Here is a 13,535-nt window from a genome sequence, read left to right as displayed (position 1 = left end):
CTTAGAAACTTCATGTCTTGTTATCCTGGCCATGCGACTGTCACATAGGGTTTTTTAGAAATACATTATTTCTTCTCTTGAAATTTGCTTAATGCCCTTTAGAAACAATCAGAAAAAAGTCTCAGCATGTTTCACTGCGTACAACCTGGTTGGACTTTCTGAAAGAGACAAAGGAGGAGGTACATATTTTTTTCCATGAGCCTAAGGCACTTTTCTGAAAGGCTGGATGTTGTGTCCAGGTGTTACGGCCAGATGACTTTCCTGCCTCATGTGGATTGCTGCTGGGCTCTTGACAGCAGCTCTGTTTCCCCACAGCAGCACCCAGAGGTGCTGTGCTGCAATGGTGGGTGAGGTGCTCAACATGTGGATGGAGTTCATCTGTCTGCCCTTTAGTTTCAAATGCTCTGGAGCCTGATCAGTGTGACTGTTTTGTATTTTATGCTCTGTTATCAAAATGACTTTAAAATTGTCTGAATATTTTGTGGCCATTAGAAAATCTGCCAAGTAAACCTTTAGAGCCTAGTCCTGCTGTCAACGTCCATTTTGGCTCTTTAGCCACTGAAGACTTTTTCAACGTGCTTAATATATTCCTATTTCCTCTTCACCTTTGTCTCTTTCCTATCAATTGATACAGAGTACATGGGTCACAGTGCAGTATTCAGCAGGGGCAGGTAATAATCAATAAGAACCACATCAAATAATATCCTACTGTTTTTCCCAGCTAGCACATTTTGCTTTTCTGTTTAAATGCCAAGAGAAATTTGGTCCTGGGGCCCCAGTAACTGTAGTTACTGGAGCAGCTTTCATTCATCAGTTTAGTCACATTTAAAAGTTGACTGCTGTTAAATCCATTTCCTGTAGAGCTCCTAATTACTGCTATACCAGAAGTTGGCACTTTGTGTCCTGGTGAGAGATGCCCATCCAGCATATTTGGACTGTAATACCAGTTGCACGCAAGCTTGTAGCAGAATACCTGCATTCAATTTCCTCCCCATGCTAATCTTAGCTGTAGAAGAGTTTGGGTGATTTTCCTCAGAAGTGGGTTGAAAACCTAATTATTATTTTAATGTATTGATTTTTTTTATGATTTTTTTTTTTTTAATCTCTAGATGAGACCTGCTAGAGCCAAGTTTGACTTTAAAGCACAGACACTAAAGTGAGTACAGCTTGTTGCTCCTACTTGGAGTGTTCCTCCTCGGCCTTTTCCCCTAGGATGCAGCATTTTTGAAGTGTCATGTAATTTGATTTATGTTTTAGATCATCTTTCCAATTCTCAAAGCAAAGTCCATGGTAAGGCAGGGAAAAGTAAAATGAACCTTGCAGGTTTAGTAACATCTAAAGGACCTTTAAGAAAATGTCTTCTTTCTCAGTGCATCTCTATCCCACATGATTTTTAGGACAAACCTGCATTCTTTACTGCAACAAGTAAGTGCTCTGCCCTGAGGGTGGGTGGAGTCACAGGAGAGGAACATCCTTTTCAATGTGCAAAGGATAGCCCATGGGCAGAAGTTTAACAGATGCCATCATCATTTTAAGCCCACATTTAAGCATGTGGGTCTCTGACTTGGCATTTTCTTGATTCAGGATGTAGAAGTGTGCAGAGTAGTCACTGCTCTCCTGGCATCTATGGATGCATCAGCGGATGTTCCAGATGTCACTGTTGTATCTCCAGGCCCTGTTGTGGTCATTTGGGTGAATCCCATGGCACTATTTGTTATTTTTAGGGAAGACTGCTGTGCAGAGAAGGCCTGGAAGGCCCCTCAGCATGAGCCTGGAGAAGCTCTCATTTTAACATTTCTAGGGAGGGAAGAAAGAAGAACAGAATTCAGTGAAGGACCTGCTGGTTTTGTCTCATGAGCTAATGTCCTGACAATATTTTTTATGTTTTATAGGTGATGATTTGTAAAAATTTAAATAGCATCTCCCCAGCACCTATAATAAAACTGAGGCAGATTAGTGTATCTGTTGTGTCCCTTGAGTAGAACATACCAGGGTGCCAGATAAATGTAAAAATCATCTTAGAAAAGGCTGTGTTGTTTATTTTCCTCTGGGGACCCACATAGTAAGTTTATGAGCCTAGTACAAGCTGGCCACATTTCTTCAAGCTGCAGACATTAATAATTTTAGCACTGAAGCCTGTGGATTGTAATTCCAATTTTTGGCCCAGCTGAGGTCAGTGATTGCACAACCACAGGCTGACCATCAGTGTAACCATTGCAAGATCAACTTTGCAATGTGAGTATGTTAATCTAATCAGCAAACTAGCTCAGATTAAAATCATGTGTCTCTTTGGAAGGCGCTTGTGACAGCACTGTTTCTAAACAGGAATTGAGGACTACTCATTATATCCAACATGGAAAGTAGCCAGTGTCATATTTGGCTTGAGCTTTACCCCATTGCTTCTGGAGAGTATGTGGTTATTAGAGCCCTCAAAGGCCAACTTTTTTGACAGAGTGCCCAAAGAACAAGAGAGGTTGCACATCACAATATGAATAGAGTAATCCTCAACATTTAGCTTGTGCTTTCGGTGGAGCATGATAGGTATCAACATGCTGATGCACACCTTGGTACCTAGGGATTGCTGGACAGAAAAAGAACACATCTGTTCTCCTCCAGTGATGTTCTGATGGAGTGCTTGTGTTGTTAACAGGGAACTTCCTCTGCAAAAAGGAGATATTGTTTACATTTACAAGCAGATTGACCAGAACTGGTTCGAAGGTGAACACCATGGCAGAGTTGGCATCTTCCCACGGTCATACATAGAGGTAGCTGCTTTCCTTGCAGGTGTTCTCTTTGTCCACTCCCTTTCTGCCAGAGACCAGTTTATGGGCTTTGTGTATGAGATCTGATTCTGTTTGTTCATTCTAGCTCCTTCCACCAGCTGAGAAGGCTCAACCAAAAAAGCCATTACCATTGCAAGTATTGGAATATGGAGATGCTATTGCTAAGTTCAATTTCAATGGGGATACTCAAGTGGAAATGTCCTTCAGAAAGGTAGGACTTCTGTGTTGATAAATTGATCCAGACATGATGATGTTTTTTAGCACTAGTAACTTGCAATTTCCAAATGAAAGCTCCAATAAAATGAGCTCTGTATTCAGGAAGGATTCCTCCCCATCACCCATGTTTTTATCCACAGTCATTATGTAATGCATTGCAGTTTTTGTTGCAGGTAGGCTAAATCAAGAAGTGCCAGTAGTTTCCTTAGGTGGAACTGAGAAGATACTTTCTACACAAGTGCTGGAAACCTGTCTCTTCCAGGCTAATTAGATACGTGGTGACAGGTCTTTCCAGGCTGATTAGATTCAGTGGAGGCTCACACAGTTACATTGCAATGGTGATTTAGAAAAGAGGGAAACTGGATTCGCCTTCCCCATGCTACAAGCCAAATCATTGAGCAGGCCAGGTTCTGTGGTGTTGAAGTGACTGGTTAGACCTGACTGCAGAGTGAAGGTATGGGAAAGGGTTGTGTAACGGCTGTTCAGAGCAAAGCCAGTCACATTTAGATTAAGTAGCAGAATTTCTCCATCTCGACCAGCCTTCTGTTTTGATGCTCAGATTAGATCTTCTCTGCCTTCTCTTTTAATTATATATGAAGGTGAGGTTTGCAGTGTATATTAAGGATCTGGAAATCACTTTGTCAGCAAAACTGGAGAGCCCATAGAGAGACCTAGATTAAACTGCAGACCTGTGCATACTTTCTGTACATCTCATATGCCTGAGAGCCTCATGGTCAGCCTAAAACTGCTGGTTCCCATTTTTAACTGTCTTTAGCAAGTAGGGTCTTGAAAATGTGAGCATAACTGAGTCTGCAGACAGGCCAAGTCTGCACCAGAAGGTCTGCAATTTTTTTCTTTCTCTGAACTGAAAAATATAATTCCCACCCCGAGTTTAGGGTTAGGATAATTGGAAATAGGCTGAAAACCACCAATTATTTTAGGTCAGCTGCACCAAGATTGAAAATGTAATCTGCTTTGGAATGATGAAACATGTTAAAACCAGAACTACATTGCTATTCCTTCCCACAGGGTGAAAGGATCACGCTGATTCGACGAGTGGATGAGAACTGGTATGAAGGAAGAATCTCTGGCACCAGTCGCCAAGGCATCTTTCCCGTCACTTACGTGGAGGTGCTCAAACGGCCAGTGGTCAAGAATGCCATTGACTACCCTGACCCACCAGTGTCCCTCTCCCCCAGCCGCAGCATGACAGCTTCACCACAGGTACTGGGACTAGATGCAGCCAGGTTCAGCACCCTACAAAACAGAGGGATATTGCCATTCTTGTGCAAGAAGAAATAGCTGAAAGAAAGCTGTATTTAAGACAAGAATTTTGTGCCATAAAGCTGCGTGCTCCCTGCAGTAAGCTTCAACTGCAGGAAAAGGTGATGTTTCATTTACCAGAAAGGTTAATGAACGGATCATTTGGGGATTTGGAGACTCAGCTTTTTATCTCTGATATGTAGCTTGAATCCATGCCAGGTTGAAAGGGCTGCAGTTCACAGCCATTTGATTAAATTTCACTGCCAGAGATGGAATGAATTAGTGATCCAGCTTCTCCTGATTGTGTTTATTCTTCACGCACCTTTACTGTGATGAGGGGAATTTTATGTTATGACAATTAGAAGTGCCATAGTCTGTAAGGTTTTAAGAAGTGCTATGGTTTGTAAGAGTCGTTATGTTGATCCCAGTCAGCTTGAATTAAGCTGTATACCTGCCCCTGTAGGATCTTACTCATGACCAAGGATTTTTGAGACAGGGTCAGGAGAACAGCCTGTTGTATTACTTGGAGCTGCTGTTAAATGAGCTCAGGTTTTGAGAGCAGGTCAGTCTGGGATCTTCCATGAATATTAAATTCACTATAAATCATACTGCAGTTCAAAGCAGAAATCAAAATGGCAGGAGGTGACATTGTATGGGGATCCTAGTTTGCCATGGCAAACTTATCAGGGACATAGTGAGTCTCTAAATCCCTTTGTTTCACTCCCATCCTGCAAATACTCATGCCAGAGGAAGGTCAGCATACATGTCTGGGTCATGGCCATCACCAAGGTTCTGGTACATCTCCTTCTCAACCATAGGACCAAAACAAAGTCAAGACTGCGAGAAACATATGTGGAGAATTGGGATTGGGAGGAAAGGATCTATGGTACAGAAAGGATAGGAAAAAAGATGCCATGACTCATGCCTGTTGTCTGTCTGGATCTTTCCTGAAAGGAGTGTTTTTAGTTTTAGCCACTGTGTAAAAAGGAAAAACTTGTTGCTTTTTTGGGATTCTCAGTCAAAGTGGACATTCAGCTGAGCTTTTCTGTGAGCTTGGCAACCTCTCCATAGCTCTGGCCTATCTTCCACAAGCTCCTTGCAAGCTTTTCCCTTTGATGGGAGGGATCATATCCACCTATTTTTAGTTTTCTTTGCTATTCTTTTGAGTTCTCCCCTACAAAGTCAGTATTTCCCCTACTTTTTTGCCTGGCTTGGCTGAGAACTGAGAAACAGTCTGATCAGTGCTAATGTAGGTGTTCTTACTGATGATGCTGGTGATAAAAGCTAAGGGCAGGACTTGGTAGTGTGTTCTGCCCTTATAAACACAGAACCTATTTTAGTGACCTGAAGGGCAAATAGCCACAGCTGGCTTTTTTGATCCCTTTCTCCTGTGCAGCTTCTGCAATGCATATTTTCTGAGGAACAGGCATTGCTTATGCTAGGGTTGGATGAAGTCAAAGTTCATTGCAGCAGAGAATTCTGGCTGGATCCACAGTGTGAGTTGTTGTGGCCCTAGCTATTACTGCCAAGCCAGTCAAATGCTGCATTCTGCCATCTTGGCAGTGGCTTCAGCTGCCCCTGAGGAACTTAGGGCTTATGGTATGAAGTCAGAGGCCATAAGGTGTTTTGTGTCTGGGATCCTGGCAAAGGCTGGAGAAAGATATTAGCAGCACAGATACAGGCTGGACTCCGTGATTGGAGTAGCTGTGGTGGACAGCATGTTCTTCAACACAGTGCACCATGCATAGAAAACTTGTGCATGTGGTCACAGATCTGCTTCTCTCCACACTTGCTCTTTCTCTTTTTACTTTTGCTTGGTTTTATATTTCCTTTATTATTTTTTTGTTCATTTCTTTCTTTTTCTCTCCTGCTTTTGTCTCCTTCAAGTCTCCCAGCTCTGAGCTGCTCCATACTCCAACTCCTCCGCCTTTGCCTTTTGCGCGCCGCGCTTTGTCTCCAGAGGTGCAGGCGGTCACATCCGAGTGGATTGCTCTGACCGTGGGAGTGTCTCCCAGCACCACTCCTGCCATAACTCCTCCATTGCCTCCTCCGCCTGAAGCCTCCCTCTCTCACACTGACTATCTCTCGCCTTCTGCTGCAGCCAGCCCTTCCCCCACAGTCAGCCTCCACCATTCTCATCTCTCTGGCTCCTCGACTCCCAGGTCCACTAAATCCCCATTGCCCTCTTCCTCATCCAGACCTCAATCCTCTGCCCGCAGTTTCTACCAGGCCACTCCACAAAATGAAGAAAAGTTTGTTGACTCCCCTTCTCCCAGCGTGACTTACTCTAACTCCTCTCGCTGGGCAGTGGAGAGCCCCGAAAGCATCCTCGCAGAGCAGCGTGACACCACTGCCAGCCCAGCCTGGCTCCAAAAGACAGGAGAGGGCAGCAGCCACCCTGAGCAGAGTGCTCATGCTGTCCCCAAGATCTCTGTTGAGCGCTGCCTGAAACCATCCCAACTAGACATGCGTGCGAGCCCAGAAAGGAGACCTGTGGGTTCCTCTGAGGACAACCAGTTGTGTCAGGAGCTAATGGCTATTGTTCAGGGAGGTAAAACAGAGAAAAGAGACATGAGGAAAGGTGATACGGGGAAGTTTCAAAGCGGAGAAAAGAAGGTACTTCTGCATGTGTGTGTGCTGCTCTGAACCGCTGATTTTTGTTTAACTGGTGGGTTGAGGTTTGTGCTGCTCTGCTGGCAAAGCAGAGCCAGTGGTTGCCACATGTCATTTTGATGATCCTAAGACATTTTTTCGGGGGTCACCAGTGGCATTCACTCAATAGCAGATCAAAAAGTTCTGGAAGAGGGCTCAAGAGCAGTGTAGGGAATATTATTTTAGAATAGATAACAAAGGACTGACACAATCAGTCACATATAATGAGGTGATTATCCCAGATAGTTGCTATTACCAGATGTGTCAGATGAAAGCATCACACAGGCCCACTGTGTAATTGCCTGTAGAATACAGGCAATTTCTTGCTAATCAGAGATTTTACAGTGTGCAGTAAATCATTTCTGGTTATAGAATTTGTTTGTTTTTCCTAAAGCCAAGGACCAAAAAGCATTTTAAACATAAGCCAGGCTCCTAGAATCACAAAAGATGTCCCCTGTTGATCCTGGAGCCTATGTGGTTTAGTGAACCTTAGTCTGGGATGTGCATGAATAAGGGAGTCTTGATTGTTGTCTGTGTATTGAGAGGAAGTTACTAGCTTTGCATTTCTAAAATGGTATGAAAGGTTCTAGCCACAAATGAGAATTTGACCTAATGATGCTTCCCCCAAGAGTTTTTAGCTATATGTAGCTGTATGTTACAATTAATGGAAACACAGAGGGAACTCTCCAGTAGCTTCTACCACATATCTTCAGCCCTCAGTCTTTGTGTAGGATATATGCTTTTCTTTGCAGCTCTCTGTTGCCTGGGGCCCGTTGTGGGGTACAGCCAGCCCAATTACAGTACCCCAATGAGTGTAAGTTTGGAGAATATGAAATCATAGAATTCTAAATACTGTCTTGGATGCACTGCAATAGCCTCCATGACATACCCTATCTAGACAACATTAAATAATGAGAAACCAGGGTTTCCAAGATGACATGTTTCACACTGGGAAAACTTATGACAAATAATTTGATTTCTGCTTGAACCATAACCAGAACTCTACTGGGAGCTGTGTCAAAACTGTACTGTTTACCATCCAGATATATTTTAGTAGCATTTTTTAACCTGCATGTTTAAAACAGAGTGAGATGGTCAGCTCAGACAAACCAACTGGAAACTGCACTTGTCCTTGCATGGAGTTACTGTTGCTGTGTGTGCTTCAAATTTACTAGATAGTAAATGCTCTTATCACTAGCAGTGGTTGTGATAAGAGAGTATGTGCCAAGCTGACCAATTTTTCTTTTCTTCAAAAGACTGCAGACTCAAAAGTATTCTCTTCATCTACTCCTCTCTCTTCCTCTACCCTCTCTTCCTCTACTGTCACAACACAGCCACCTCCCAGACTTACACGCAGAGTCAATAAGCCACAGGTAATCATCTTTGCTGATTACTCTTCCATTACTTAGAGCTGTTTCCATGCCATGCCATTGTTTTGTCATATGCTTATTTAGCCACTCATTGATTACACAGGTGAGATAATTTTCCTCTAATTCAGAATTTTTATTAAAAAAAAATTCTTTCCAGGCTGTGCAGAAGGGCAGGTATGGGAAAAAGCTTCAGCTGCTGAAAATCTACATAGATCAAGTCCAGATTTCCACTTGTTTGTACCAGCTGAGGATCTGTTTATCAGCTCCTCCAAAATATTAACTCAGGGCTTACTTAGTTCTGACCTTGAGCTCCTACAACTTGATTGCATGATAAGGCAGCATTGGTCAGCTTCTTAGTAGGAATGGTGTAGCATAAGAAAATTTGGTTCAGGTATTCTTTAACCACCTAAGATCAGAATTCAAGGTTTGAGGATCTCAGAGCTGGGGATAAGGCATACCCAACTTGGTGTCCACAATGCTAGGGGTCTGCTCTAATCTTCTCCAGTAGGATTCTGAGGTTCTAAGCTGTATTGCTGAGGGCTACAAAGGTTTTTAAAGAGGAATGCAGTAAGGTCTGTGCAGCATGGCTCAGCCTCAGCACTGTCTGAGGTGCCCAAAGTCTGGGAATGAGCAGTGCTTACATCAGTGCCTCATCAGTCCTTCAAGGCAACTTCCACAAGATGGCAATATTTGAAACAGAAAGTCCACAATTAGCAAAAACTGGATTGAGTTCATAGTGATGGGTATTGGGGCAGCAATCTTTGGCAAGTTGCTCCTGCAGGATGAATGTGGGAAATAGTTGCCAATGTTACTTACTATCCTGATTAGATTAAGAGAGAGAGAGACAGCTAAAACCCTGAAATTTTCCTGTTTGCTCATTTTCTTCCACCTGAGCCTTGCACAACATTTTACTGAACAACCACGTCCAGCTTCCCTTTCACTTTAAATATCCGAGTCCAATAGAATACATATTCTGCTTCGTATTAAAAATCCATAGAAGTTTTCTGTGTTGGCCTTTCTCCTGAGCTCTGATCTGCTTGGCCTGCTGGTGCTTGCACTGGATATATGTGATCCAAAAGAGCAGGAGCAAAGAGCCACACTTAGACAAAAATGTTTCTCTCCAGTGATGATTAGCACACAGGTCTATTTTGGGTGTTCCACCCGGTTGTAATGAGACCCTGTGGCCTTTCTTTGGAGTCAAAGTCAAGCCAGTATTTATATTTTATATGGCTTGACAATCAGAGCATTGTCAGCGTGGCATTAGCAGTAGTCTCGACCTCCTTTTCAGCTCTGGGTCTACAGTTGTTTAGTGAGCAGGAGTGTAATTTATATGTGCAAATGGCTTCTCATTATGTGTGTGATCCATACAGAGGCTGATGGTTTCAGCAGACCTTCAGGTAATATCCTGGAGGCTTTTCAAAAATCTGTACCTCTCAACTAATTTTAATCAAATGAGAAAAGCACTTAGCAGCCATGGAAATGAGTCATTACATTTGGGTTTTCCTTCTATTAGTGTCCATCCCTGGTGTTTGAGGTACTTTATGATTTTGAATTTTAGTTTTCTTTCTCATTATGGATAACCTCTCCAGTTATGAAATTCTGACCCAGGGTTTGCAAGTTAAAGACCCTTTGGTATAGGACTGGTGTAAGGACTGTGTTCTTACCTGTTACATTAAGTAAAAATATAAATTGCATTGGCTCTTTAAACTGTTCTGAAATTCCCTTTTGTTTGCTTTCACAGTCCAAACTAGAAAGAAAAAATATTTACCTTACATCATGTGATGGTATTTAACGTATAATTTATAGACAACTTGTTTCAATATTCTAGTAAAATATGTTATTAAGGAGTAACATAATCTATTAAATTAATTTCAGGGAACCTGCAGGAATTTTCTGCTCTCATTCCTTTCTACCCTGAGATCCTATTAGCACAGTGTGACAGTCAGCAGTGGTGCCAGCAAGTGTGTGAGCAGTGTGGTGGCTTTGGCCCTGGCACTGGACTGCAGCTGTGGGGTGGGTAAGGCAGGACTGGCTGGACAAAGGTCCCTGTATCAGCAACATGAGGGATGCTGGTGGGGACCCATCTGCTCCTTTGCACTTGTACAGAACCACTCTGGCAGAGTGCTAATTTCACCTGCTTTTGGCTGGTAGGGAGGGAAGCATATGAAGTGGATGTTCAGACCCCATGTTCTCCAGCACAGACCAACTACCCTTAGTATGTTCCTTGCTTTACACCGTGTTCAAGGTAAACTTTTTCCTCCTCCAGAGGTTTTCTGTTGCTCCACAGACACAGCACAGCAATTTTTCTGCCAGATGCTTTGCTGTCCAAGACAGAGCTGCCCAGCCTGCAGCAGTACCTCTTTTCCAAGGGAAGTGCCTTTTTCTGCTGTAGACACAGCCCTCAACTTCTGATCCAGGGTCCAGGGGAGTCTTTCCACTGATTTTGACAGCCTTCAGGTCAGGCTGCTCCACTCTGCAGCCTTTTCAGTGTCTTTTGTGAGAGCTCTTCAGCCAGATTTCCATTCGCTTTCACCAGAGCTGGGCTTGGTGTGTGCAGGGTTTTTCCTTTTGTTTTGCCTGGGCTGGGGAGGCCTCCTTGCTCTTGGTTCTTCATTCACATGTGGGAGCATCACTGCTGATAAGTGCCCTCCTCTGAGGGAACACCAATTGGTCTGTCTGTCTTGTGTGTCTATTAGTCTGTTCTGTTTACCTTTGTCTTTGCTTATGTTGTTCTTTAACTCCACCTGAAATGGATGGAAGACACAAAAACAAGAGCTGCAATGGATAGGTGCATTGATAACACTGAACTTCACTCAGAGCAGGGGGAGTCCCAGCATCTTTCTTCCTAACATTTAGAACCTGCCTTAGGGCTTTTCTAGGCTCTTAATATAGAACCATTTTCTGGTAATTTTACAATTTTATGGAGCTCTTTAGATCCATCCCCAAACTCCATATGAGGTGGAAACACTGGCCACCTGTACTTTACGACTGACTGTACTGCATATTTGTGTACACGGTCTGTAGATATGGAGGCATAGAGACTTAAGCACTTGCTTAAATTAATTCACTTAGTCTTAAAAAAGCACATAGTGTGGCTGAGTGGGTAGAAGTTGAGATGTCCTCACAGGTTACAAATACTTGGTCACTTTTAAGGCCTTCAGCTTACCCTCAGCAGTTACAGGGCTGGCTCATGTTTTGGGGGAAGTCTTTTACACTTCCTGACCCCTCAGCCACCTCTGGCACAAGGGAACCACCATTGTAGGTAGTACATGGACTGTCTAAACTCATGTTTGAAGAGCATTTGGACCTGTAACACTTTTTTTCCCTTTAATCTCTTCCTTCCCTTAATTCATATGTATTAATGCTTTTAGCAGGAAAAGCTCCACAGGGAGGTTGCAAGTAATCAATAGGAAATGGACCATGTGGTCTTAGGAGCTCATGGAGCAATTTCAGCAGTCAATTTATTGGTATGGAACAGAGAAGCACTTTCTTGAATTTAAAAAAAAGAACACCCCAAAACATTCTTACAGCTGCCTCAGCTTGGAAATTGGTTTTTCCAGCTACTTAACCACCTGAGTTAGCTCTGGTCTCATCAGATTTGGTGCACTATATTCAGTTGGTCTGCACAATATTAGCTATAAATTTGTTATTTTTTCATTTGCCTTTCAGAGCTGATGATAGGCAGGAGGGATTTCCAGAAGTCCTGTGAGGATTTCAGGCTCCAGAGTAAATGCTTTGAATGCAAATTCCACTACAATTAGTACATTGAACTTACATTTAAATTTTTTTCTCTAGAAATACACATGGTAACAGAGCATTGTTTCATAGGGCTGTGATCCCAGATTCCAGCGCCAGACAGTAAAGCTGAGTACAAAGGAGTTGCTGTGGGGCTGGATTGGCCTAGAATGTGTCACAGTCCTTGAGAAAAGAGATGGTTTGCTTTAATACAGTGATGGGCACAGCTCCAGAGGTCCAAGATGTGGATCAGTGGAGCTTGGAGAGGAATGAGCTCATCACCCTGCACTTTTCTGAAGTCTTTGAGTATGCTTGTGGTGAAGGTGTCACAGACCTCTCTACTCGCTGCTTCTGCTCTCAGTGTGCCATGAAAAAGTAAGCTTTTTACTGGAGGCCACTGCTGAGGTGAACAAAGAGGAAGACAGCTTAAAATTGAGGCCTGTAAATTTAGTTTGGAAATTTTTGTGTTGAGTGATCTCAGAGCATGGCCATGCTCTGTATCTCGATCCACTTTGACGTGCAGCCCTGCAGGCAGTACACTAGCTCAGACATTCCATTTGCTCATCTTGCTCACCAAGCTTGCTTTTGGTGGGTGTTTGAATATGCAGAACTGTGCAAAACCAGGCTGTGGACACCTGTATGGCTTTTTCAGTGATCTTCTCCTTCCCCATAAACCTCCAGCCTCAAAATACCAATTTCTCTTTATGTGTCTTGGGACACACAGTCTCTGTGAAGAGTTGTGGCTGGGGAGTGAGGCAGGGCAGAGTCCAGCAGCTTCACTGGCGGTGGTGTTTGGAGCTGGGTTTTTCAGTCAGGGCCTCCTCTGACCTAAAGTTCTGCCTTGTTGTGGTGATTAATAGAACTTTTCAGATCCTTGCTTGGTACAGGGTAGGGTGAATTTGTTGGAGCTACATGGCATTGTGCCTTCTGAGGACCTGAGCTGTTGTTTTTTTTTAAAAAAACAAAGCAAGTTACTGCTCTCTTCTGTGTCAAAGTCATTGAGGACTTTTCTAAAAACAGCAACAGATGCATTCCAGCATGCTTTTGGCCTTTCAATTTTGATGCTCCCAAGTATGTGTTCCTGTCCGTGTTCTTTTTCCCTTACAGGAATGCAGTATGATACTGTTGTACCATTTCTGGCTGTAGCAATGTCCATAACCTTCCACTCTTATTCCCTGCCCTAATTTCTGTTTTGCTGTCACGTTTCCCTTGCAGCATTCTGTGTGCTGCAGTGCTGTTGTGTTACTGTAGCCTTAATGTCTCTTGTGTAAATGAAGGATCTTGCTGTCCAAAAAGTATGGTCCTGGGGTGGGGAGGGGAAGAGTTGTTCATTTGCTTTTGTTGTCTGCACTCCATTTACATTTTTTTAATTCTGACCAATATAACATCTGCTAAAATGTCTTCCTTATCATTTGCTTGGTGATCACACAGCCTTCCCACCATTCATTGAGAGCTGGACCAGATCTCACAGAATCTGAAAAGAGCTATGTGGTAAGGCCCCTGTTTAACTCAGATG

At 43.2% G+C, this 13,535-nt stretch overlaps 1 protein-coding gene across 50 annotated transcripts in view; it reads left to right on the top strand.

The window, feature by feature from the left end:
• SORBS1 (sorbin and SH3 domain containing 1) overlaps nt 1–13,535 on the top strand; it is a 160,919-nt gene that overhangs the window by 142,370 nt on the left and 5,014 nt on the right. For 38 of the 50 annotated variants that reach the window (XM_086901012.1, XM_086901010.1, XM_086901004.1 and 35 more), the window contains 7 exons: nt 1,110–1,156; nt 2,651–2,765; nt 2,869–2,994; nt 4,029–4,223; nt 6,150–6,878; nt 8,171–8,287; nt 13,451–13,510. In XM_086901012.1, coding sequence (XP_086757138.1) covers nt 1,110–1,156; nt 2,651–2,765; nt 2,869–2,994; nt 4,029–4,223; nt 6,150–6,878; nt 8,171–8,287; nt 13,451–13,510 — 1,389 coding nt within the window. The remainder of the gene's footprint in view (nt 1–1,109; nt 1,157–2,650; nt 2,766–2,868; nt 2,995–4,028; nt 4,224–6,149; nt 6,879–8,170; nt 8,288–13,450; nt 13,511–13,535) is intronic. The other 12 variants (XM_086901023.1, XM_086901020.1, XM_086901019.1 and 9 more) reach the window with 2 other exon arrangements.

The sequence above is a fragment of the Cyanistes caeruleus genome, chromosome 8 (assembly GCF_971803275.1).
Source record: "Cyanistes caeruleus chromosome 8, bCyaCae1.hap1.1, whole genome shotgun sequence".
NCBI lineage: Eukaryota > Metazoa > Chordata > Aves > Passeriformes > Paridae > Cyanistes > Cyanistes caeruleus.
The sequence above is the reverse complement of the archived record's forward strand: the minus strand, read 5'-3'. Positions and strand labels throughout refer to the sequence as shown.